This window comes from Onychomys torridus, chromosome 4 (assembly GCF_903995425.1).
Source record: "Onychomys torridus chromosome 4, mOncTor1.1, whole genome shotgun sequence".
Taxonomy (NCBI): domain Eukaryota; kingdom Metazoa; phylum Chordata; class Mammalia; order Rodentia; family Cricetidae; genus Onychomys; species Onychomys torridus.
The window spans coordinates 7,113,621-7,139,849 of record NC_050446.1 but is presented as its reverse complement, the minus strand read 5'-3'; the positions used below and the strand labels follow the sequence as shown (position 1 = coordinate 7,139,849).

The window sequence follows — 26,229 nt, the reverse complement described above, 5'->3', positions numbered from 1 at the left end:
CTGTTGACAAATTGCTTGGTCTATGATTCATCCCTGCTACCCGTCATGTCCCAAAGGGTCACAGCACATTTGGCTGTCATAAAGCAGTATAGTGGCTGTCGTCCACGAACAGGATGTCTTGGCCACCCTGTGTCCCTGGCACATAGTTGCCCAGTTCTTGTCAGCCTTGCAGCAGGTGGCAGTGTCCTGTGTCGGGCCTGGAGTAGGAGAGATATAAGCTCCTGAGACTCTCCTCCCTGACACGCCTCTACATCTCAGGGTCCTCAGGCAAGTACTGCTGGCCTGTTTTCCCAGTGCTTCATGTAAGGCCACAGGGGTGAGATAGGTCACCTCTGCCCAGGGCATAAAATACTTCCTATCTCTCAAGGTCCTAATGTGTCACCTGAAACTTAGTCAGGTCAAGAACTGGCCTTCTTGACCTTAGATCACAGATGCTCCCTGGAATCTAGTAGCTGTGTGTTGCCCAGAGGAATGCTCCTCTGCACATGCCAGCAAGATGGCTCCAAGGGCGCAACACCTGCTGCTGACAACCTGAGTTCAATCCCTGTGGCCCACGTGGTGGACAGAGAAAACTGCCAGCTGTCCTCAGACCTCCACATGTGCACTGTGGGGAGTGTGCGTGCATGTGTGAGTATGTACACACGACCAAAAGGGAAGCAGACGTGACTGACTTCTGCCCACAGAGGTGAAGCTAGTGTTTGCTTTGGGGTTCGGGGTGCAGAAAGATCACGCACATCAGGCTTAGCTGCGGCTGCTGCTGGCTGCTGGGTGTCCCTACACTTGGAATAGGCACGTGTTCTGGAAGTGTCTATGCTGCAGAAACAGTTTTCCACCTGAGCTCTTGCTGCCATGTGGAATGTTTACAGCATCCTCTGAGGGCTGGCGCTGTCCTCTGAGGTGTAGAGTAGCTGAGGCTCAGAGAGGTGGAGCAGCTTAGCCAAGGCCACACTGCATGTGCCTACCAGGTCAGGTCGTCTGTAGACAGTACAGATGCTGCATCCTGCCCGTCGGAGGACCTTCCATGCTGCTATCTATAAAGGGAAACTGATTGGCCTAACCTCACAGCCCAGATCTAAATCAATGCCGTCCCACTCCAGTGTTCTAGGAAAGTCTGTCCCTGCCCCCGCCGTGTGTGTATGTGTGTGTGTGTGTGTGTGTGTGTGTGTGTGCGCGCGCGCGCGCGCAGGACAGATGTATTTTTTTATATACCTGGCTAGGCTAGCTGGCCAGTGAGCTCCAGGGATCTGTCTCTTCTTCAGTCACTACCATTCACTCTACCCACCTCCATCCAACCAGGGCTGGGATTCGAGGCATGCACCCAGCGTTTATCTGGGTGCTGCAGATTTGAACTCAGGTCCTGCTCACATGGCAAGCACCCTACTGCGCTATCAGCCCCCTGGGAAGTCATTTCTGAGTCTGGGTTTGCACAGATGACATTATGTGGGGCCAGACAAAATAAGCACCCCCATCCACACCCCATCATTGGTCCTGCCCTCCTCCCTGACCTAGCCTCTTGACCCAGACCCTGGTCCAGATAATGTCGATTCTGCAGTCAGACACCTCTGGGATTCTCTTCCCTGGGGGGCTTTGAGACTTTTGCCTACAGACCATGAGCACAGGATGACCAGAAACTCAAGGTTGGGGTCCGTGGGTCTCTTGTGGTGTCTCTGGTACTGGAGTGAGAGAGGATGGGCAGCTAGCTGTCCTTGGCCTTTCTTTTTTCTTCCTCCTCCCCACCCCCCAGAGCTGAGGACCGAACCCAGGGCTTTGCGCTTGCTAGCCACATGCTCTACCACTGAGCTAAATCTCCAACCCCTCTTTTTCCTTCCTTAAATAGTATTTCAAACATAGGAGAATCTGGACAGACATTTTCCACCCATCTTAGCAGCTAATAACCTGTAGTTGTGTCCGCCATAGGGAAGATTGACCTTTTTCTTTCATTTTTTTGTTCATTAGTCCAGGCTGGCCTCCATCTCGCTCTGGAACAGAAACTGGCCTTGAACTTCGATCCTCCAGCTTCAGCCTCCGGAGGATGGGGATTACAAGCCCGCACCATATGCCTGGCTCTTGTTTGTGTTGAATAAAGACAGTGAGTAGCTGCAGACAGCTCTTGGGTTGAGAGTCAGATGCCAGGCCAGCGGGTGAGCAGCCTGGGGCTGAGTCTGCCTCAGGGTAGATGTTTCCCAGAGCCTCTTCTTCCCCAGTCTGGAGAGGAGCGATTTCCTCGTCCCAAGAGGACAGAAGAGGGCCTAGGCCTTGCCAGAGCGTGGGAAACTTGGGGGCAGGGGGTTAAAGAGGGAGTTTAGCACCATATAGGCGAGCTGGTTTAGCAGATCAATGCGTTAGCTGTCTGAGTATTCTGATTTCCAGGGCTATTGAGCTCCAATGTACAAGCAAACTGGAAAAAAAAATAGCTTTGTTGGTTCTTTTAATGATTAAAGGTAATGACAGCAGATTCATTCCTTTGAAGGTCTCCCCCTTCACCCCAGTCTTCTCCATCATGGTTAATCTAATCCTGCTAAATTAAGAGCCTACCATGCTTGGGATGCAGCTCGCTGGTAGAGCGCTTGCCTACCATGCACGAGGGTGAGGGTGTGGAGGTCACTCGGCCTCACGGGCAGTATGCAACCTGAAGGGTGAAAAGAAGGACCAGGGCCCAGCCAGGGACCCTTCTGCCCTGGCTGGTGGTCTGGCTACCTCAGCCTGTCTCCTATGTGTATGAATGAGCCAGGGGAGGGGCCGAGCCAGGCTAGTGCCCCACAGAAGCAGGGTGGGCATCCCCGGTGGGTAAGGGGACTGGGTAGGACCACAGTCGCCTGTGTCTCAGGAGTGTCTTCACAGACCCTGACCTGGGGAGTGTGTCAGTGTCCACCATACCACACTAGCAGGGGCAGTTGCATCCCTTTGCTGGATACACCCTCAGTCACATCTTCCTGTAATGGTGGGGAAGGCAGAGTAATGTGTACCAATGCTGGGTGTTTGGTTCTGGCCTCCCTCCTCACCTCACCTCCCAGCGCCCCAGTCAACATAGTTCTCTTGTGGCTCCGATCTGTCAGCCTTAATGAAGTGGCTTCCTGGCTGCTGAGGACTGAGGGCTGCTACTGAGGACGTAAGTCACCAATAGAACGGAAAACACTGGAATACTGTGAGGTGCCAAGCTGGGCCTGGCCCAGTGTGGTTCTAAAAGGCTAATAAAAATCTACCAATTAATTGTGACAGCTCAATGGAAAATTATTCAATTGTGAACAGGGGCAAGCCACCACTGGCGAGGAGGAGGGGAGATGTTGCCATGGAAACATCAATATAAGTCCTCATCTCAGCAGTCACAGCCAGCCCTGGAGTGAGCTGCTTCTGACGGGTGTGTCTGACCTGGGATGGGATGTAGGAGACTCAGCAGCCTTTGAAAGGGATGCTCTGCCTGGCCCCAGGCTGCACACAGCCCAGACTGAGCTCCCCCAGCCCCCGCCTAGGTGGAGATGTCGCCCCCCCCCCCCCCACTCCTTATTCTAAGAAACATAGGTAAGGAACAGGAAAGCGAAGAGGAAACGGCTGTGCCGTATCTATCTCCCTGTACCTTCACCCAGCTGCCAATTAAGGGGCTAGTAGGAGAGGTATACGGGGTACAGACAGCCTGATTTCCATCTCCCCAAAGTGAAGGCTCCAAGAGCTCAAGAAAAGTTTCTGAGGCCCAGAGGCCCTGGAAGGAGGAGGCCAGCATTCCATTATGATGCTACGGTTGTTACTCTTATTTCAAGATATACACAGCACAGATACACAGCACAGTCCTAGTTTTTGGTATTTGAAACTCAACCTTGCTTAGCAGAAAACCATCCCTTCCATGAGCTCAGTTCCCATGAGACCCTTGGCTTGGCAAACACTACTATGGACAAGGCCAGCCACTGGCGTGGGGGCAGGGGGACACGGGCTGCCAGAGGGGATGGCAGGCCATTGGAAGGACAGCTTGGTGCCACTGCCATGCACTGCAGGGCTTCCTTGCCAGAGGCATCTTGTGCTAATGGGGAGAGCACACATTCTGTCTTGGGTTTGTGTTTGGATGGGTTATTTTTTCCTCCTTCATTTATACCTTTCAGACCCACATTCTATACACAGTGGAGTGTGCTCTTTCCCAGTGGTACTTCAGATGTCAGCTACCAGTGTCCCTGGGGGCACTGTCAGAACTTTGATTTCCTGTTGTAATCTCTCAGCCCACCTGCCATCCAGTGAACAACAGAACCAGACCTGTTGTATTCACAGCCCAGTGCCCTGCCCCTGGGAGCCGGGGCTGCTCCAGTCAGACCATGAGGAAAGAAAGGGCTGAGACAGAGCAGCCTGAGTCATGGGTTGGGACAAGGACACTTCGTCTTACTAACCAAGACACATTTGCTCTTCTCGTGTGTGTGTGTGTGTGTGTGTGTGTGTGTGTGTGTGTGTGTGTGTGTTTGTGTAGGGGATGATTGTTCATTTGTTTTTGTTTTTTTAAACACCACCCAAGTTTTTCACTTTAGCAAAGTTGGAAATGAAAAGTCGAGCACACCTCTACCACTAATTCATTATGATAGGCCTTCGCTCTCTCCAGGCCTGGGTCCTTGGGGTTCGGGGGGGGGGGTGGGGGACACGGTGTCTGAGTCCACAAAGGCCCTCACCGGCCAAAGCGAAAGCTGAAACCTCCTTTCCTCCTGCTATAGCTGCTGAGCTCCTCTGCCAGGGTGCCCAGGGGGCCGCTGGCCTTCTCTGAGTCTGTGGGCAGGAACCCCGCAGCCTCGCTGCTTCCATCCTGCCTCCCTAGGCGGTGGAAGGCCTGCAGTTCCTTGGCCACCACAAACAGGGCCTGTGGCTGTGGTACTCTCAGCCACAGGGAAGGATCTCGCACTGAGTGAGGTCTGCGTCCCTCGGCCAGGTGGACCCAGCTCATCCTGGCTCCGATGTCACCGACGTCTGTAGGTCCCCTTGTGTCCAGCAGGGGAAAGCAGGCACTCAGTGGCAGGAGGAGGAAGTAAAGCAAAGAGTGAAGGCTCTTCATCTGAGTGGAGGAAGGAGAGAAGGGGGTTTAGTGGCCAGCGTTTGATCACATGCAGGCCCTGGTCCCAGGTTTCTCAAGGCCTGGCAGCCTTCGGAGGGACAGCTGTTGGCTCAGCTTAGCCTTGGAGACCAGCCTTTCTTAGCCACCGCAGGAGCTGGCTGTACCAATTAGGCTTATTCTCACTCACCTGCAGCCAAGGAGCTGCTTGCCTTAGTGACACAGTACTAGAATACCACGGCTGCCAGCTGGCTTGCAGAGGTACCCGGGTGGCCCTGAGGGCTGTGTGCATTCGGGTTCAATTTTCTATTATAATTATTGACTCTGGGGCCGTGGGCAGAGTGAGAAGCAGTCATGTTTTCAACTTGATAATGAATAGGTCTAGTTGGTCTGCTGGGAAACCCCACTGTCTCCCTAACCCAGGGACAAGTTGCTCATGGGAGGGGAAACGGGTCTGGTAGTCCTTGTGTAACTCAGCCGCCTACCTGGGGAGGAGCCAGTGACAAGGCTGGGGACAGCCAGCACCCACTGAGCTCACTGGACAGGACAGGCTCTGAGCTAAAGATTACCCACATGAATGGGCTCATCTTCACAGTAAGTCTGTCTAGCAAACTGCACCGCGCCATACAGAGTGGGGACTCAGGGATCTAATGTCCATGTGGCTTCTTAATGTACCAGGCCTCGAGGAAATGTTTGATCCTGCACACAACCATCCAGCCCACCAGCCACAGTACCACCCTCAATTCCTCAGGCTCAGAGGCACAGGGTTTGCCCTAGATCCTACAGCCGCCTCATGAGGGAGGGGACTGAGTTCAAGGTACCCTCATTACTCTATCCCTATAACTCTCCCACTGTCACTGGGTCCCCCCTCTCTTCTGCCTTGTTGGGAACTGTCCCCCTCCCTCACAGAGGAAGTCTGTTTTGCAATGACCATGGGTGAGCCGGACTGGGCTGGCTCATCCTCTGAGGAGCCCCCTGAAGCTGGAATAGAAGCAGGGGAAGAGGCGTTCTTTCTAGAAACAGCTCCCTTGAAAACATTTCAAAGAAGTGAGCTCAGCCAGAAAGCTTCAAAAACAACAACAAAAGCAGCCCAGCTTCCTACCCAAATCCAGCTTGCTAAGCCCCCTGGTCCCCAGGGGCTGGAGTAGCCTCCAGCCTGCTGCCGCTAAGGAGGCTTCCTCAGGCCCACAAGGGACTGGAAGCATCGCCCCCTTCTTCCTATGGAATGCATAAGGACTGAGGAATATTCTTTATCCTCGGAGATAAATGCTTCTTAGCTGGCAGCTAGGGCTGACCTGCATTAGGGGGCCCTCCCATAGGATGAATTGGTGGGTCTCCCTCAAACCACCCTGCCCACCCCCTGCTGTGCCCGCCTGCACCCAGCTCACCTGGAGAGTTCCCTGCTGTATTCACTGTGCTGTGGGCTGCTCTCAGGAGGGCCCCAATGCCAGGCAGAGCTGTGTGGGTCCTGGGTCCAGGAGGCATGGCCCTGGGGTCTCCCTGCTTTATGCAGCTCCCTGGTGTCATGGCCCCAGCCTGCCTGATTGCTCTGCATTCCTGGGCCTAGGATTCCTTTGGGGTTGCTGGTGGTGAAGGCAGAGGCAGTGTGGGCCAAGGACAAAGATACAATGTAAACAGGATGTGGTCTGATAAAAGTGGCAGGCACTGCCCTTTGGAGAGGGCATCATTACCCATGAGCTGTGGATGTAGACCTGGCAGGCCCTGGCTGGAGACTTCAGTGCCCACCCTTGAGAAGCCTGATGGTGCTGTCCTGTGATCTCCCTCCAGAGAGGGTAGGCTTACAGAGGCACCTTCCTCACTCTGTGGGGGCTGGAGGGTCACAGATACTAGTCCCTCTGTAGGAGGTTCTGGTGTGTGAAACAGCCTCTCTGGAGCCTTAGGAGAGGTGAAACTATACAGGAATTCTTGCTTCGGAGGGATGCAGGGGACGGACCCCAGAACTAAGCAAGCCCCTCTCTGGCTTCAGCTCTAACACCACTGTTAGTCTGTCCCACAGAGAGTACACTCTGTCTCTCTCACCATCCAGCCCTATGGCTGGGCTGTACCTAAGGTCTGTACATACCCCAGCCTTGGCTACCCATCCTGACATAAAGCCACAGGGCCTACCCTTCTGAACCCCAACTGAGTGTGATCACACCCACCTCCCCAGTAGCTGCCATGATGGCCCAGAGACAGGGCATCATGGTAGCTAGGCATTGAACTTGGCAAAGGCATAGGGCAGGTGGTGAGGTCTGCTGTAAGGACATGGTGATTGTCACTGCTACCCCTCACCACACACTATGGCTTCTGTTCTGCTGAGTCCATGCCTGGGTGCTGTTCTCACAGTGAGTGTGTGTCTAGGGGGGCTGTGTCACAGCACCTCCATGACACCTTGATTTTACCAAACATACCCACGGGTGTCTGGCCACTGCCCATTCCAGGGCCCCTACTCAGTGCAGTTTTTCTGGTGACTAATGACAATGCCCCCCACCTCCAGTTGAGGCTTCAGCAGCTGTGTGGTAGGTTGGAACCCTTTGCAGATAGGTCCCCTGGTGGCCAACCTGTTCCTTGGCTCAGACTGGTTTCACATGTCATACTGTGCCCCTCAGGCCAGGAAGCTAGCCCAGATGTTTGATTTAGTCAAAGTCTTGGCTCTGAGGCCCAGCCAGACTCCCAGAGCACTTTCCAGGCATACATCCTGGCTCTTGCCTGTGTTGGTCTCTGATGGGTGAGCCCTAGTTTCTTCAGCCGCTGTCTGCCATCATGGACCCTGCCAGCCCGATACCCAGAGCAGTGCAGAGGCTGGAGCTGAGGATGCAGACAGTGTCATCCAGCAGCACAGGCCTTATCAAGGTCAGAGGCTGAGCAGAGCAGGAATCAACTTTCCAGAAGGTTCTAAGGCTCCCTGGGTTACAGTCCTGAGGGCACAGGGCTCCAACCCACCCATCTGAGATCGCCTACAGCCTGACTTGTGGACCTGTCCTTGCTTCTCATAGAGTGAGGGCTGGGACCGGATGTGAATGGGCATCTTCCTGGCAGCAAGTCTGGGATGTGCCCTCCGAGGCACTGATCCAGCCCTTGGGCTCTTGGCTTCATCTGAATTTAGCCACATGATTCCATCCAGCTATGACCTCAGGCAGCCCTGAACTTCTGAAACTGATAATGTCCCAGCAATCCTCATGCCATGAAGGTCACGTGGACCCACTGAGCCATGACCAGCAGGGTGCCCACCTCACAGGCATTCACCTCCACTCAGGCCTCTCCAGTTTCCTCACAGAGCCCTGAGAGCTCTCTTCCCTCAGCAATGTGCCTTGTTGGTGGCGTGTCCCCAAGCCCCTTGATAGCTCTGGAAAGCTCCCTGAGACTGGGTCAGTATGACCTATCCAGATGGCTCTTGGAGCCACAGCCAGAGTGGTCCAGCTGAGGGAAGCATCATGCAGTGGCTTCATGGTGTCAGGAAACAGGCTAGATGGGCAATGCCCCCACCTAGATGGTGTGCCTCCACAGGGAGACAGGTGGGTTTCTGTGTCGGGGCTCAAGAGTCCTATCTCCAGGCACCCCCATCTCTGTCCCTCCAGCTCTGTACCCAGAATGAGCTGCCTAGTGGACAGGATGATGAGGATGTGGTGGAGAGAGTAGGACCTGGTGGATGCCTCTCCAGCTGCCCCCAGGCTGCTCTCTCCCTCCATCCATGCGCTTCCTCCAACATGGGCACCCAATCAACACTGTCTTTCATGAAAAACTTGGGCCTCAAGTTGAAGCATCAAGTTGATTTGAGGAATAAATGACTGTTAATTAGTTCCTTGGAGTATCAACTCCTCAGAACCCCAGGACCCATCCCCTGTAGGGGGATTCACCACTGAGAGACACTAGTGGCATGCATAGAGCAAGCCGGCCTAAGTGAATCCATGAGATCCAGACTCCCAGACCAGCCCTGCTAGATGCAGAAAGCAGGCTTTACCCTTCACCGCTTCCCAGGTTTGGCTGTCTCTGCTTAGCCAGTAACTCACTGACAGCACAGAGACACCCCTGAGTCGAGCAGAGCAGTCCCAGAATACTGGGTGTCTCCTAGCTCTGCTGTGACATGGAGTGGGGCAGGACTATAGGTGAATGCTGGAGCGGGGTCACCACAAGACTTTATTGGAGACAGGGACATACAGGACACCAAGTGCACACCACCCAAAGTAGAAACTGCCCCACACCATTTGCCCATGGGGGTGTTTCGCTGACCCTCAGAGCTCCTCCCCAGCCCCAGGACCCAATTGGACCCACCAGCATGCACACCTGCCCTACTAATCACAGCTAGCCTCAGGTTGGACCCCTCCCCCACCCCAGTTCCACAGCAGCCCTCTGGGTTTATGGATCTCTACAAAGGTTGGGCCATCAGAGCATCCAGCAGCCTTCCCCAAGGCAGATGAAGAAACTGAGGCTCTCTGAGACCATTGGTTCAATGTCCCTTCATCATAGTTCTGAGCTCCATGAGTCTCTGCCAGGATGTTGCTCCTCAGATCACAGGATGGGGATCAGGGCAGCCATGGTCATTGACCTTGCCCCTTGTCCACATCTCCTGCCCCAGGGCCACGACATCTGGGTTGGAGCTGGAAGGCCACACTGTTGCTCGCACTTTCTGATCATCCAAGGCCCTGCTCTCTCCCAGGAGTGCTCCTTGGGGGCCAGGACCTACAGTGACCATGGCCACAGACTCTGTGTTCCACCAACAGGCTTGAGGTGATAAGGATGAGGAGGCAGGGAAGAGATGGGCACTGGGGACGCCACTTCTGCCCACAAACACCAGTGCCCCATTCACGAGCCACTGGCGTCACAGGAGAGGCACACAGCTCTAACCTGATCTCTCAAAGGCTCGGGCTTGTAGGGGAACCAAGGCGCTGTCCGCTCACTGCATGCTGGCTAGGTGGCCATTGGCATGACACAGGTCTAGCCAGTTTTGAGGGCTTCAGTGGAATCCATGGAGCCAACTTGCACTTCGAAAGAAGTTTTGATGGTCTGCAAGTAGAGACAGCCATGTTGCCAAGACCCTACTGTGGGGCATGGAGACCCTGTGCCTGAAGGAGAGCATCATGGGACTCACTCAGCCAAAGTAGGTCTGGACCTAACCTGACCCCCCAAAGTTTTCCCAGCATTCCTGTGGGCACTCTGATCACAGATGACAGACATCAGGCCAGCGAACTCCTCAAGCCAAGGCTGGAGGCTGTGACCCAGTGTGCAGGGACAGTGCTCCCATCTGCCTTTGGGGGCACACACTCAGAAGGCGAAGGTATGGCTGTTGGGCTGGCCTCTCCCCACTCTGAGGGACTTTGAGCCCACTCAGCCAGCTTGGCAAAGCCACACTCCTAGAGCACCAGCCTGGCCTGGGGAGGGCTTGGTGTCCCTACAGCAGCGGCTGGGCTCTGAAGGGCTACTGTCTCTGGTGTGACCAGACAGGAATGCATGCCACCCCTCACCTGTCCGCCAGCTTCCCCGTCGGGGTGAACTTCATTCAGCCCCTGTGTTCCACAGCCCAGCCCTGGCCCGGAGCCCAGGCCTCCCGTCGCACACTTGCATCTGTGAATCCGTTAACATCACACTCCCAGGAGTTTGTTTGATGACACATCAGAAGGCATTCGGCATGTCTGAGCCCCGTTGACAGAGGCAGCTGGCGGCAGAAGCTACTTCAGCAGCGGCCTCGGGGGTGGCAGTGTCTGCCACCTCTGCAATGAGACTAGGTGCCAGGACCGGAGGACAGACAGGGAGTGAGAGGGGACTTCCCTGTGTGTCCCTTGTCCCGTCAGAACCCTGGCTACTCTGGACTGGAACCACGTTTCTTGCCACCGGCTGGGGACCAGGTAAGTAACAACTGGTCTTGTCCAGTACTGAGGGCGACTTTGACTCTCACAGAAGACACGAGGCCCAACGTGAGGGACTGAGCGGGTAGCACAGTCCATCTGTGGGCTTCAGGCTTTGCTACAAGTCTTGCGGAAGGAAAGGGCCTGGGTGCCTGCCTGCCGGCCTGCCTACCAGAAGTCACCCTTGCCATCCTACCTTCCAGCCTTTTCAAAGCTCCCATCAGCTTCCCACAGGGCTGCAGCCTGCCTTCCTGGGAGATCACCTGTGGGGGCACTGGTGGAGTGCAGGTCCAGATGCCCAACCTGCTTGGTGCCTCAGTCTCCTGCCCCGTTAGGTCCTGGTGGCAGTACCCATCATCACCAGTAGGGGGCAGCCTCTCTGCGGAGATGGCAGCTTTGGGCCATGCTGAGTCTCAGGGCTTGCTTGCGTCTATTCTCTGGCTTCTGGGAGGATCCTAGAGGCAGTCCTTGGGGGTTAGCAGAGCCCCGCCCCAAGAGGGTCTCATTGGCATAGGCCGGTCCCACCCCTGCCCCAGAGGCCCGCGAAGTGGGGCAGCTGCCGTGGCCGCCATGCGGGAGGCCAGGTAGACCTCGCTTGAGTGGGGAAAAGCAGATGAACTTTAAAAGCAGCCAGGACAGAAACCTCTCAGGTCTGCGGAGGCCCAGGGAAGGGCAGCCTAGGGGCCTGGCCTCAGCCTTGGGGTTTGGGGCTCTGTAGACAGCTGTGTCTCAGGCCAGTTGCCCACAAGGTGACGAAACCAAGCAATGCTCAGCCCCAGCTATTCGGGGTGTCTGATAAGAGGTGGGGTCTCCAGGCCCAGAGGGAGTGGGGCTAGGGCAGGCAGGCGGGTGTCAGAAGGCCTGAGCCTTCTGCGTTGATCTGCTAGAGAGGTCCGGAGTGCTGTTTGAACCCTACTCTAGATGTTCTCACCAAAGCCAGGAAAAGTGGGGGATTGCTGCCCTGCCAGGAGGCAGCAGGCACAGCATGGGGACCAAAGTTGGAGCAAGTGGGATTTGGGGTTGCCAGGTGCCAGTCCCACTGGTAGAAACGAGATCATGTCGGCTGATAAATAGGGACCTAGTTGCAAAGGGGTTGTCACGGCTCAGGGAGCTGAGTTTAAGGGCTGTCCTAAAGAAGCGCAGGTCAGCCATGCACAGGTGGGCAGAGAACGTTCTTGCAACAGCGGGCATGGAGCGGGCATGGGGTGAGATGTGTGGGGACTGGTCATAACCAGAGGACACCAGTGCTGGGCAGCGTGCCAGTCTAGCGGTCCTCTCGCACCGGCCGGATCTTCATCTCTGAGAACTTGAGTGAATACTGCCAGCCAGTCCAGGAGGACCACTCGACGCCGTCGGCGTAGGAGGCATGAGGACCACGCAGGTACTGGCCGTTGAGGTTGGATGTGTGACAGTTGCGGTACCACCAGGCTCCTCGGTAGAAGGCGGCACAGTTGTTCTCCGAGTGGTCGCTGTCCCGGTCCTTGGTGGTGAATCTCATTCCACTGTGCTTTAGGAGGGAGTCACCTGTATGGCATGTGCACACAGGAGTGAACACCTGGGCAGAGGTGTGCTCAGGCCCCAGAACACTGTCCACCAACCATGTGAGCCTGGTGTGCCTGTGTACCTGTGCCCAGGCAGCTCACCTGCCAACCCCAAGCCATGTGCATACCTTCTGGCTGTTCTGTGCTTCCTGACATGCCCACTCTTTTATCTGAGAGGAGAAAGCCAGCCCAGAGACTGGGCTTAAAGGCCCCCCAGAATCTAACCCCAGGAACCCCGTGGCTCCAGCTCTGGGCTCAGCTCCTTACTCTGTGAAACGCAGAAACTACCCAGGCTCCATAGGGTTGCAAGGGTGAGGACCCGAAGGGACTTGTGGCCTAGATCCTGACCCCAGACCAGCTCTCCCTGCCACACCATGAGCCTCACCTGCAGTGCCCGAGTAGTCGGCCACCGTGAGTGGGTACCCATCCTCCTCAGGGTCCACGGAGAACAAGCCCACGCCAAAGCTCCCATAGTGGGCATAGGCGGTGCTATTGTCAAAGTCTTCTAGGTCCACGTGAAGCTCATAGGCGGCTTGCGTGGTCAGGGCGTGGATCCGCTTGAGCCCTGAGGAGGGGGAGGGAAAAAGATGGAGGAAGTCAAGGGATCCAGGGGGTACCCCTCCCACCCAAACGGAGCCTGTGCTCCTGACGACTGCCAAGCATGTGCTCTGAGCCACTCACTTCCTTCTCTCTGCAGGAATGCTTTTGGCAGAAGCAGGAGACTCAGTTGTCACGTCTGGTTTTTTCGTGTTCACTTTATGTCGGGCTGTGCTCTCCAAACGAAGTGTGTGTTGGCATCTCATGCACATGGATCAGTGTCAAGTGTCCTCTGTCCCTCTCCACCTTACATTTGAGATGGGGTCTCTCACCGAACCTGGAGCTGGGCTGCCTGGCCGGAGAGCTCCAGCGACCCCACCTGGTCTCCACCTCCTCAGCGCTAGGATTACCGGCGCATGCCACTGCACCTAGTGTTCTCTTTACTGACTGGGCATCGCCACAGCCCCCCAATCGTAGGTGTCTCGGGGTGACAGCTGGTAGAGAGATGTTCAGAATTTGAAGTTCCCTTATCTCAGCCCAGCCTTTGTGCCTTTGCATACTTCTCAACCTATCCCTCATCACCCTGTTACCTCTGTCCAGCCTTGGGAAGGTCCCATGCCGACCCGGGCACCCCCTTCTTCTTAACATTCATCATTCTGGTTCTGGCTGGTTCCTTGCAAATGTCCTACCATGTTAGTCCCTAAACACAACTCTGCAGTCAGTGTTGCTGCCACCCCAGTCGGCACAGTGGGACCGGGTATGACATGTGCTCAATAAATATTTCTCAGTTCACAGAGCGAAGGCGGTGCCTGTGTCTCCTGCTGTCCCCAGGTCCTGGTTCTGCACACCCCTACCACCCCACCCCTTCCTCCCCACCTCTATTCCTCCCTCACACGTTCCTGCTCCCATCCCAGGGTCTCACACAAACAGGGCACTTCCTGCCTTAAGAGGGCATTTAATTAAACGCCTCACAGGTTCGCAGCGCCTATAGTGTCCCATCAGCCCCTCCCCGTGGGCGAGTATTTGGGTTACTGTGTGCACAAAAGCTTTGTGGACCCTTCCCTGCTCAGCCTTGGTCCTCTGCCAGGCAACCTACAGCCCATCACAGGATCCCTGTCCCCCCTTCACCCCACTCAGAGCTGCCGACTCAGTTCAACCCGAAGGCCTGGAGGATGTGGGGTTCGAGAGCTGTGAGAACAGGTAATCCCACCACATCCCGCCTCCCTGCCTGGGCTGTTACCCCAGGGCTGGTAGCATCAAGGCAAGCTGCTCTCTCTCTCTGGGCATGGCTTGCACACCTGTTGTGTGAACAGGGCTGATGGACAGATGTGCAGGCAGCAGGTGACATTGACAACAGGCCCCACCTGGAAGCCAGGCACCATGCTAAGCACCTCCTGCACAGTGATCAATCAGGCAACATCAAAAGATGATTAATTACAGAGCCTCAGCATGGCCAGTGACTGAGCCCGCTGCACGCTGCCCAGAACCTGCTGGTGCTGGGGAAGGACGCAGCCAGGCCAGCACAGTGACTCCCTGATGGATGGGCGGAGAAGGAAGGCTCAGAGAGGTGGAGTCACCTGGCCAGATCACACAGCCGGCAGGCAGCAGAGCTGGGATTTGAACCCAGGCAGAAGGGCCCAGATTCTTAATTTTCTTCAGGCCTTATCCAGGAAATGTCCCAGGAGTAGGGTATGATGGAGACAGCCCCAGGGGCTACTGAGAGACGCCCATTCCCATCTTACGTGGTCACCAGGGCCCAAAGACCTTGAGTCAGCATGCCACAGCTGGGTGCGCCTTCCTGGTGCCTGCGCTGGGGCTGCTGGGCAGGTTGCCTGGCAGTGGCCGGGGCCTCTGAGGCTCATCTGTCTTTGTGCTCTCTCCCGGACTTCCTCAGCCTCCTTCCTTCTTTAGGAGGCTCCAGCTCTGGACGACCTGGGATTTCTCCCTGTTATGTCTCTGAACCTAAACAATGGATTGGGAGCTACCCTGCAGCCCAGGTGTCCCTCAGTGACAGAGGACCCTACGCCACACACAGTCATCCCCAGGGAATTCCAAGGCTCAAAGAACTGAATCTAAGACACAACACAGAAACATAAAGGGGGCTGGGTAGATGGCTCAGTGCATTAGTGCTGGGTGTCAAGCCTGACAGCCCAAGTTCAATCCCTCAATACAGTGGAGAGAACTGACTCCCATAAGTTATCATCTGACCTACACACACACACACACACACACACACACACACATACACACACACCCCATGCATGCACCACTCTTCACATAGATATACACACTTACCCTCACCCATACACCCACTCCACATACACAAACAAAAATTAAAATTTCAGGAGATAAACAATAATGGAAGAAAGCTAAGAGGTAAATCAATGAAAGCAAACGTGTGGTGTGTATCCACAGTATATAAAGAGCATCCATAAGTCAATAGGAACAGAGGAAGCCCCCAGGGAGACGGAGACTGGGGGTAGAAAAGCAGAGGTGAGGCCACGGAGAGGCTGAGAACCTCACAGTTGACATTCTTGTCAGGGCTCCTTCTCGTCTGCAGAGCTAATCAAAGCCTTGCTTAAATGCTTCCTCCCCACCTTCTGCAGCTGCTGATAGATTTCAATTAAGATGCCACCGAGCAGTGAGGCGCCAACCCTGATCCAAGCTTATGGGTGGGAAGCGGGGACAGGGCCTCTAACTGGCTGCCACCACGTTTGCCTTCACATATCTGCCTTGGGGTGGGTGAGGAGGAATTTCCTAGCACCCTTGTTCACAGTGTCTTCTCCTAAAATATCATCAGAGCATGCCACATTCCTGCCCATGGACCTGCCTAGGTTCCCCAGACCCAGCACATCCAATGGGCCTTGTGGCCCCACCTCCTGAACTTCTGGTTCATCGTCTGTAGAAGGGGGTGATGGGAACAGGACCGCCCTCCTAGCTGGTGAGAGGCCCCAGGGACTGATGTGTGACATGAGCTCTCAGTAAACTCTGACTGTGGTCCAAATGGTGTGGGGCCTCTCCTCATGACACCAGGATGGGGCAGGTCCTGCCCTTCTAGACCCCTGGTCAAGGAACGTGGTTTTAGCTGATGCCCTAGGACAGCACGCTGCTGACTTATGAGCAACCTCCCCCCAACCTGCCATGGAGCCTGCCTTCCACACCCCCAGGGATGTCAGTGACAGCCGCTGTGCACCAATGACCCTCCACCCAGGATCTCAGCCCCTCAAGAGGTGCAAGGAGACAAAAGTGCTGAGTGGACTGGCTATGCGCTGGGGTTGCACACTCAGCATCCCCAGCATGACCACAGACCCACTTGTACAATGCTCTTCAGTTGTTCTCGTGGTCTCCATCACTTGAACCTCCTGAGGCTGGGATGGAACCCATTTACAGAAAGGCAAGGAGGGGGCAGATATGGAATGTACCCAGCGCGGGGACACTTACCCAGCCAGTGCTCCCCTGTGAGCTTGCCAAAGCCCTCCCGGTATGCCTCCCAGCCTCGGAAGAAGTTCACAGAGCCGTCCTCCCGGCGCTGAAACACCTGTAAGGAGAAGGGTAAAGCATGGGAGCCCACCGCCTCCAGACGCCCAGCCCCTAGGCTCCCGCCCTTCCCCACAGGCTGCCCATGGGGACCAGGCCTTCCATGTCCCTCAACAGCTCCTGGCTTTGAGGCTTGGAGCAGACCAGGGTCTCAGGAGCTTGTGTTGGCCAGAGGCAGGACTGACTGACCCACCACAGATCCCTGGAATGTCCCCTACAAGAAGGAGTCACCACGGGTGGGCGGGGCAGCTCAGCTCCTGGGCCTGGCCCACATCTGCTGTGGGATGATAGGCAGAGCCCTTCCAGGGGCCTGGGGCTGTGGCTCAGCGGGCCGAGTGTTTTGTCTCTGTCTAAGCCAGGCATGGTGGCACATCACCAGGAGGTGGAGGCAGGAAGAGCAGTTCAGTCATCAGTGGCTACACTAAAAATCCAAGGTCAGGCTGGAGAGACGGCTCAGAGGTTAAGAGCACCGACTGCTCTGCCAGAGGTCCTGAGTTCAATTCCCAGCACCCACATGGTGGCTCACAACCATCTGTAATGAGATCTGGCGCCCTCTTCTGTATACATAATAAATAAATAGGTATTTTTTAAAAATCCAAGGTCATTTTGGGCCTCATGAAATGCTGTCTCAACTTACAGTCAGAGAAAGTCAGAAATGGGGGGGGGGGGTGGGCGGGCATGTGCTTGGGGTATTTATAGGTGTTGTTGTTTGTTTTGTTTATTTTTGAGACAGGGTCTTACTTTGTATTCATCTGTCCTGGAACCTCACTATGCAGTTCACAGCAATCCTCCTGCCTCGGCCTCCCAAATGCTAGAATTATAGGCACACACTACCATATGCAGTCCATTCTCAACCTCTCACCTTAGACTTGATCTCCAGATTCCCACCTCTCACACAGCTCCTCTCCCCAAATCACACACTCCTGGCAGATCCCAGGGGCTGTGGCTTGGGAGCCCTGAATCCAAGCTACTTCTCAAGGGATGCCCAGGAGCCCAGAGCAGGCTTCAGGTGTGACTCGGGTACCAACCAGCCGCCAGGCCGCCAGAGCCGCCTGTTCTTTTTAATAACATTCTCGATTTGGGAGTGTGGAGTCCCATTGGTTAAATTGCCTTGAAATAAGTACGGCGCTGGTCCCGGCCGAGCTGACGAGCATTTACCCGATCGCTGACAGTCCCGTTCGGGGCCGCCTGGCCCACGCCGCCTTTCTGTTTAACAAGCCTTTTCCTGCTCATTTGCAGAGGCAGCGCCCACTTGCCTCCATCTGTGTCTGCGTCTGATGTCAGAGCTCTGGCTGCCGCTTTCATTACTAAGCAGCCCGGTTCCGGCAGCTCGGAACCGCCCGGGTGCCCGGGCGGAGCAGCGGCGTCTGCTCGCGAGATGCACCAGGTCCCCATGGACGCGTCAGTCACAGGCAGTTGGGCAGCTCTGACGTCACGGGCTGGGGGGAAGATGACACTTTTTTTCTACTGCCCCGACCTGGTCCTGCCCTGAAATTTCAAGTCCTCAGGAGGGACTCGCTGGATGAAGGAAGTTCGATAAGGCTGGGGAGATCTGAGCGGTGTGGAGAGCCGTATTGACGGCCGCACATTGGGACCCTGAGCACGCGCCCTTTGAAAGGCTTAATCCTGGCAGAAGCTTAGGCCCTCCGGAAGGCGAAGGCGGCAGGCAGCCTGAGCCTGCTTCTGCTGGAGGAGGTGAAGATCAGCAGGAGCGGCGGGCTGGAAGCCCCTGGCAGGCCCACCTCCTCCCCGAGGCCCTAAGGCCCTCACCCCGAGGGATGCAGCCAGGTCAAGTGGAGGGGTTGAATTGCTAAGGGTCTGGACTCCAGCCCCTGGCTGCTGCACAGCCTCTGGTAGCATAACCTTCACCTCTCCAAACCTGTGTTATCATCTGTGACATGTGCATGGGCTGTCAGGATCCACTGAGCCTCATGCCTAGTAGGTGTGCAGCCAGGGCTAGCTGGATAAACATGAGCATTGTAGGCCTGGCCAGTCTCCTTGCTTCCCCTCCTTTCATCCCTGCTCTCTCTTCCAAAAGCCAGCCCCTCACGTCTCCTCCCCATCCACCCCCTGTGCACATGCCTGCTGCCACCCTTTCAGGCATACGGTCCCAGCCTCTCTCTGGAGAAACTCAGTCCATGGCACAAGGTCCAGACTCTGCCCTCAGGGACCTTGGGGCAGGAAAACACAGAAGAGCTGGTGTGCCAGAGACTCTCCACCACCACACACAGGACACAGAGCAGAGAAATGCGCTTCTGTTGGGGAGACTGAGCCCTGTGTAGCTCAGCTCTGTCCTTCCTCCTTACCCCTCACAGCAAGCTCTGCATCCCAGAACCTCCACAAAGGACACCCTTCTAGTGCCTTGCCCAATGTGAAATGGGAAGTGGAGTGCCAGGCTTCCAGCCCCCCTTCCCCAGGAGATGAAACCCTAGTGGAGACCAAACAGAGAGACCTGGTGTGGAGAGGGGTGTCAGGGAGGAAACAGTGCCTCCCACGGGCAGCCAGGCCCAGCTCTGGCCACAGGCAGTGCAGTTTAACACACTGGGGGGCCAGCTGACCTCCTCCTGGAAGGCTGAGGGACTACTGAGGTTTCTGGATGGAGCCCCCCAGTTCTGAGTCCCATCCCCAAAGAGCTCAGAGCTGTGGGCTGGGCCCAGCCTGCTCTTCAGATCCACCGCAAGGGCCTCACAGTCCCGAGCTATACTTCCTGGAGCTTGGCCCTACCCTGCTTTTCCCAAACACTAAAGGGCACAGAAAAAAGTGTCCAGGCCACCAGCTCAGATGGAGTCCATCGTTTCCCTCTGTGGCACCTGCTGTTCACCAAATCCCTCCTCCAGCACAGATGGGCTCTGTGTTTCTTCTGTATTCTGTCTGTTATGGAAGACAGAAGCTGAGACAGTGGCCACCTCAGCCACCCACATCCTCAGCCACCCACATCCTCAGCCACCACTATCTCAGCTGTCCCATTGTCCACCATGGACTCCACCTGAATGGTCATCTGGGACAGACGCACACATCTGGGCCCACCAGGACCTCTTGCTTCTTTTCTACCCAGCAAAGGGACACCAAAATTAAGAATGGCCAGCATTCTTGTTAGACTTGGCCCTGAAGAAACCATAGTGTTGGCCTAGAGAAATAGATCTGTTCAAAGTTGCTTGCCTACCAAGCCTAGGGCCTGAGTTCAAATCCCCAACACCCATGTAGCAAACTGGGCATGGCTCTATGCACCTTTAGTCACTGCATTGGAGGGGACAGAGACAGGTGGATTCCAGGAGCTTAGTGTCCAGCCAGCCTAGGAGAAACGAGCTTCCGGTTCAGTGAGGGCTCCTGCCTGAGGCAGTAATGTGGGAAGCAATAGAGGAAGACATTCAGTGTCCTCCTCTGACCTCCACATCACAAGAACTGTCATGCACACCCATACATCCATGTGAATGCACTATGCACTTATACACACACACATACACAAAGCCAAGCCAAGTGTGAGGACACACACTTGGGAGGCAGAGACAGTGGATCCCTGGGGCTGGATGGCTGATCTTTCCTACTTGGCAAGCTTGAATTTAAAAATTCTCAAATTAAAAAAAAAAAAAAAGCTATAAACTGGACATGGTGGCGCACACCTTTAATCCCAGCACAGAGGCAGAGGCAGGTGGATCTCTGTGAGTTCAAGGCTGCCCACAGCTACATGGTGGGGAAAAAGTGCACATAGCCTGAAGAACAGCATCAAACATTGTTCTCTGGCCTCCACAAGTGCACATGTGTTTGCACACACATGAACATACATGCACTCTTACAAAGAAACCCTAGCACTTGCCAACCTGGGCATTGCAGTTGGACTGAGCCACACACTATGGCCCACCCCTTGAGGGGCCACCACACACCCCTGCCATGGCTTTGGAGATGCGACTCAGAGATCTTTGGACCAGGTCTCAGAGAAGTCCCACTTCCCACCCATACACTCAGATACACAGTTTACATCAGAAACCAAGGCTGCAGGGACTAAGCAGACAGCGTCATTTTCCACTGTGCCCTCTCCTGCTCCACTCTATTCAATTTAAAAAAGCAATGTTGATCGCAACCCAGGAAATTGATTTCGCCACCTGCCAATGGATCCAGACCCACAGTTTAAGAACCGTTGCCACCAAGTTCCTGGGTTCTGCCGAGGGCCATGCAAGCCAGAGGTCAAATACTGAATGCCTGAGTGTCCCTGAACTCACACTGGCACCCATGGCAGCACACTATGTGGCCTGACACCCCCTGAGAAGTCCATGTGGCTCAGCAGGCCAGGTGGACAATACCAGGGTGCCGTGCGCATGAGTGTTTCATCAGACTCTGAGGCCCGGGGCAAACCGCAGCTGTGGCTTCAGAGTTCTGAAAATCAGCTGGATTTTGGTAACCACGACAGGATGCGGGCTTTAATTAGAGAGCAAGGATCAGCTGGGCAGGAGGATGCCAGCCACCAGCCTGGAGTGCCCATTCCCTTCCTTCGGCCCCGGTCTTCCCAGGTAGACAAAGGCTGAGGAAGCCAAGGCCAGAAGCAAAGTAGTTATTGATCAACTCTGGGCCTGCAGTGGGTGCTGGCCCAGCTCCTGGGCTTCACTTGGCTTCTGGCTGGCAGGCGACAGAGAAACACTCACCGACGCCGAGGCCTCCTGGGCCGGTGCCGTGAGTGGGAAGGCAGACAGCGCATGTTTTCTTGGTTCGGATTCTTAAAACCCGGCCTCCTGCCTCCACTGGCACAGCTTGGAAGCACCACCCAGGGGCTCTGCCAAGGAAGTGTGTAGTCCACATGGTCCTGCAGACAGTGCTGAGCGATTTCAAAGGAGAATCAGCACCCGCCCTTGATGCAGCGGACTATCCTGTGAGTGTCAGCAGAGCCAGAGGGCCACATCAACACCTCAGTGCCTCCTCGGCCTCCCTCTCCACAAGTCTGGTCCTGTGGAGTCTCTGCTGCAAAATAACCCTGTCTGGCCCACTCCATGTCTGCAGCAGTACTGAGGGTACAGAGCTGGTATCCTAAGTACCTAGCAGACCAAACAGGCCTCACACCACAGTCTTGCAGGGGTGGGCTCCCTTCTAGCGGTTGGCAAGACAAAAACTGGGAGTGTGGGTGACCTTTGGAGTTTGAGGTAGCCAGAGACTGGAGATGGCAAGGCACTCCCTGTGGAGATGTCCTGTGGCCCGGTGGGTGAGAAGTTCAGCCTGCACACCTGTGAGTCCAGCTGTCTCTCAGTCCCAGGGAGCATTCTAGAGTGGCACCTAGGGGCCACAGCACTACAGACTCAGCTCAATGTCACTTCCCAAGTCCCGGCTTCTCCCCTGGAATCATAGCTTCCACTGACCCCAGTGGGCGCTGGCATACATGGATGAGCACAGCATTCAGAGAGCAGGCACACACAGACCTGCAGACCCAGCACAGCTGCACCTAATCTCTTAGGCCTGTACCTCAGTTTCCTCATCTATTAGATGGAGATTTTGACAGCCCCGAGCCCCAAAGTTTATGTGAGCAATCAGAGTGCTGGTTCAAAGGCCAGAGACGCAGCTCAGTTGATAGAGTGCTTACTGAGCATGCGCAAAGTCCCAGGTTCCATCTTCAGACCTGGTAGAGGGAAGCTCTCCAGAAATCCCAAAACTTGGGAGCTGGAAGCAAGAAGACCAGAATTTCAAGGTTCAACTTTGAGACCAGCCTGGGCTACATGAGACCCTGTCTCAAAATCAAAACAGCGCGCGCGCACGCGCACACACACACACACACACACACACACACAGAGTGGTGCTGCATTCAGGCATGGCTCAGGGGTGCTCTGAGCAGTTGGGAACCCCCTCTGTGGGGACTGCTGTGCTCAGGGAGGCACACTGGGCTGCTTGAAGAAGCTGAGGCACTGAGAACCAGGGGGTGGAAGGGTGCTCCCCCACAGGCCATGACCCTGGGGCAGCGGTGCTCCCTAAACCTTAGATGTCCTCAGGAGGGGCACTTTCCATTTTCCTGCTCTGAGGGGCTTGCTGACTGGGGACAGGCAGGGGCCTCAGCCAGCCTCCCAGGCCTGCCCAGTAGGTGATTCTGGGAGCTGAGATAGGAGGAGCCAGGGAAAAGCTCAACTCTTACTTTGCAGGAACAAAGAACTTGGAGGTATCCTCAAATGTGCCCGACTCCATGGAAGGTTCTGCCTACTTCATGGTGCTTCCTGACTTGGGACAAGTCTTGAAACCTTCCTAAGCCATGTTTCCCCCTCTTTGAGGCATTTCCTTGTTCCTGAAGATGAACCAAAGTCAGCATGAGCTGATGGCACACAGTGGGTCTGACAGCTGCCTCCCAAGTCAGCTAGTGGCACACAGTAGGTCTGACTGCTGCCTCCCAAGTCAGCTGGTGGCACACAGTAGGTCTGACAGCTGCCCCAAGTCAGCTGATGATGCACAGTAGGTCTGACCACTGCCCCCCAAGTCAGCTGATGGCACATAGTAGGTCTGACAGCTGCCCCCCAAACCAGCTGATGGCACATAGTAGATATGACAGCTGCCTCCCGAGTCAGCTGGTGACACACGGTAGGTCTGACCACTGCCCCCAAGTCAGCTGATGACACATAGTAGGTCTGACAGCTGCCCCCAAGTCAGCTGATGGTACATAGTAGGTCTGACAGCTGCCCCCAAGTCAGCTGATGGCACATAGTAGGTCTGACAGCTGCCCCCAAGTCAGCTGATGGCACATAGTAGGTCTGACAGCTGCCCCCAAGTCAGCTGATGGCACACAGTAGGTCTGACCACTGCCCCCAAGTCAGCTGATGGCACATAGTAGGTCTGACCACTGTCCCCAAGTCAGCTGATGGCACACAGTAGATATGACAGCTGCCCCCAAGTCAGCTGATGGCACACAGTAGGTCTGACAGCTGCCCCCCAAACCTGCTGGTGGTACACAGTAGGTCTGACAGCTGCCTCTCCAAAATCAGCTGCTGGGTCCAGAAGGAAATAACCCACTCCTTGTTTGTGACTGGAAATGGTACCCCCAGGCTTGGCACCCTGCCACATTTCCCAGGCTTGGCAGCCACTGCCTGCCAACTCTGGCAAAACACTGCTCTGAGCTGCCATTTATCAAGTGCTGTGCTGAGTGTTTCACGTGTGGTGTCCCATGGACACTTTGCGCTACCTGATGGACACCAGAGTCGGGGAAACTGGCCTGCTCCAGGTGGAGGCGGCTGCCTCTGGCAGATCAAGAGAACAGGAAGGGGCAGGTACCAGTCACTTCGGTCACTATGAAGGTGGGTGGGCTCTGGGCAGCAGCATGGGGACATTTTTGTGGCCCACTGATGCCACAGCGGGTCACTGGCTCTCCTGAGGGGAGGAGGGCTGGCCTCCCAGCACAGGGTCCCCTGGAGCTTTTCATCTCTCTCTGCACTGCCTGCCTGCCAGGCTCCTTTGAAGTTCCACAGGGAGGGCAGGACTTTCCTCCTGCCCCACAGCCTATGGAGGAGGGAAGAGGACGAGGGGAAGGGGGGGCTTCCTCTTCTATGGAGCCAATTAGAGGCATATCTGAACCCATGACCCTGCTCGCTCACTGGGAAAGCATCTGGAGCCTGGTGGAGCAGGTTGGAGAGCAGGCGGTGTTAGCGTGCAACAGCCAGGGTGTGTGTGTGTGTGTGTGTGTGTGTGTGTGTGTGTGTGTGTGTGTGTGTAACAGCCAGGTGGTGTGTGTGTGTGTGTGTGTGTGCAACAGCCAGGTGGTGTGTGGTGTGTGTGTGTGCAAGAGCCAGGTGGGGTGGGTTTTGTGTGTGTGTGTGTGTGTGTGTGTGTGTGTGTGTGTGTGTGTGTGTGTGTGTGTGCGTGCCTGTGCAACAGCCAGGTGTGTGGGTGTGGGTATGTGTGAGCACTCACGCACGCACACACAGGCACTTGTGCAATAGTCAGGTGGGGTGTGTGCCGAGTCCCTGCTGGCGATGTGGGTCTCACCATGTTTACACAAAGGTAAGGCTTTGGCAATGCCAGGATTTCCTTCCCTTCCCAAATCCCTCTCCTCTGCCCAGGGAGGGCAAGGTCGCTGTCCAAGAAGTGCTAGGGTGGGCTGGAGAGATGGCTCAGAGGTTGGGAGCACTGACTGTTCTTCCAGAGGCCCTGAGTTCGGTTCCCAGCAACCACATGGTGGCTCACAACCATTTTTGATGAGATCTGACACCCTCTTTGGGCATGCAGGCAGAACACTGTAAATAAAGTAAATAAATCTTTAGAAAAAAGGAAAGAAGGAATAAAAAGGTGGTAGGGTGTGGGGACAGTGTAGGCGCTGTGCCAAGCCCAGGTAATCATGAGAGGACACAATTCCTGCCCTGGCTAGGACAGAGGTAGGAAACACAGGGGCAAGTGGTAACCTGTGATCGGCACAGGGAAGGGGTGTGGAAATTAGTCAGTGTGGTCAGAGGGGCCTCCAGAGGACATGGCAAGGGTTGGTCTGGGCCTAGTAAGGAAGGTCTCCGATCTGGATCACAAGATCACCCATGGCTACCCTTCCTCATTTTCTGGGGCAGGGGCAGTGTCAAGTTCACCAGCGTCCTTGACATCACACCCCATGTCCCCACCTCCAGAGTGAGCATGTGGCAGCTCAGAGAGGCTTAGTCACGGTCAGGGGCCAAGTGAGCCTAAAGGTCACCTTGAAACATCATCTACCCATCTGCTCTGAGGTCTCTCCAACCCCAAAGAGCCCCAAGTGGCATGTTCCTACATGACACCCCAACTTCCAGAAGCAAGGACTCGGGGTCCATGGAATTCATGCTTCAGTTTTAGTTCCCTCTCACTGTACCTCCCCACCTTCCCTGTTAGGGGCGCCCCTCCCTGTGGGGACCCTACAACACTGAGAGTTCACTTGAGCCCCAGAAAGAGCACAGCCCCATGGGCCTGTCACCCACAACCCTGACTCAGACCTCTCACATCAGGTATGTCAGCAATCTGAAGCCGCTTTAGGCCCCAACCAGCCTCGCAGCTCCCACTGAGCCCCACTTCACCCTCTAGCAGCGGGTCTCTAGACCAAGATCAGGGCCTCTCCAGTGACCCTCAGCCTTGACACAAGCCGGCTCTCTAGTCCATCTGCCCTCCCAGCTGAGGGCAACCCTGCCTCAGTTCCAGCTGGCTCCCTGTGGCTGGTGCTCAATTAATTGTTCAGTAGCAATTAATTGCACTGACTTGCCTCAGGAGGCTTGGATTTTCCCTGGCCAGGCTGGCTGGGTAGCAGAGGCAAACCTCTTGCCATCTCCAGGCTATCCTGCTGGCCTTTGTGGGTAGAAGAGGCATAGGGTAATGCTAGGCAGGAAGTGGTATTCTGGCTGCTACGTGCCTCAACTAACCCCCCCTCCTTTCCACTCTAGTCTCCAGAGCGCAGGCTGTGACGGAGGAGTCCACTCAGGGGCTTGGGGCCCAGCAGTGTTGGCACCCGAAGCTGGGCAGTTTTGATGGGGAACCTAATGGGGATGGATGGCCTGAGAGGCCAGCACCCTCCCAAACAACAATTGAGCGTCCAGGAGATTCTGTGTGGCAGGGGGGTGATCCTGACAGGTGCCCACAGGCATCTGGGGGAAGATTGTTTCTGACGGAAGCCAAATGGATATGAACAGTTACCAGCCACACAAGCACTTTGCAGACCACGCCGACCTCTCCTGCAGAGCCCCCATTCAGGCATCGGTCTAAGTAAAGGCACTGTTCCTCACCCATCCCTGCTAATCGTCCCTGAAGCCAAGGCCGAAGGAATTACCAGGCCCAGACCCTGACTGCCTTCCCA

At 55.6% G+C, this 26,229-nt stretch overlaps 2 protein-coding genes across 2 annotated transcripts in view; both read right to left on the bottom strand.

Moving 5' to 3' along the window:
• Positions 1-4,639: 4,639 nt before the first annotated feature.
• Positions 4,640-5,020, bottom strand: LOC118581429 (pyroglutamylated RFamide peptide). Its single transcript, XM_036183535.1, has one exon. The coding sequence runs from the start codon at positions 5,018-5,020 to the stop codon at positions 4,640-4,642; it is 381 nt and encodes a 126-aa protein (XP_036039428.1).
• A 4,116-nt stretch (positions 5,021-9,136) lies between these two features.
• Positions 9,137-26,229, bottom strand: part of Fibcd1 (fibrinogen C domain containing 1) — a 32,222-nt gene continuing 15,129 nt past the window's right edge. Inside the window, exons 5-7 of the mRNA XM_036185415.1 lie at positions 16,380-16,476; positions 12,787-12,966; positions 9,137-12,384 (exon numbers count right to left, since the gene is read on the bottom strand). Coding sequence (XP_036041308.1) covers positions 12,125-12,384; positions 12,787-12,966; positions 16,380-16,476 — 537 coding nt within the window. The 3' untranslated portion in view covers positions 9,137-12,124. The remainder of the gene's footprint in view (positions 12,385-12,786; positions 12,967-16,379; positions 16,477-26,229) is intronic.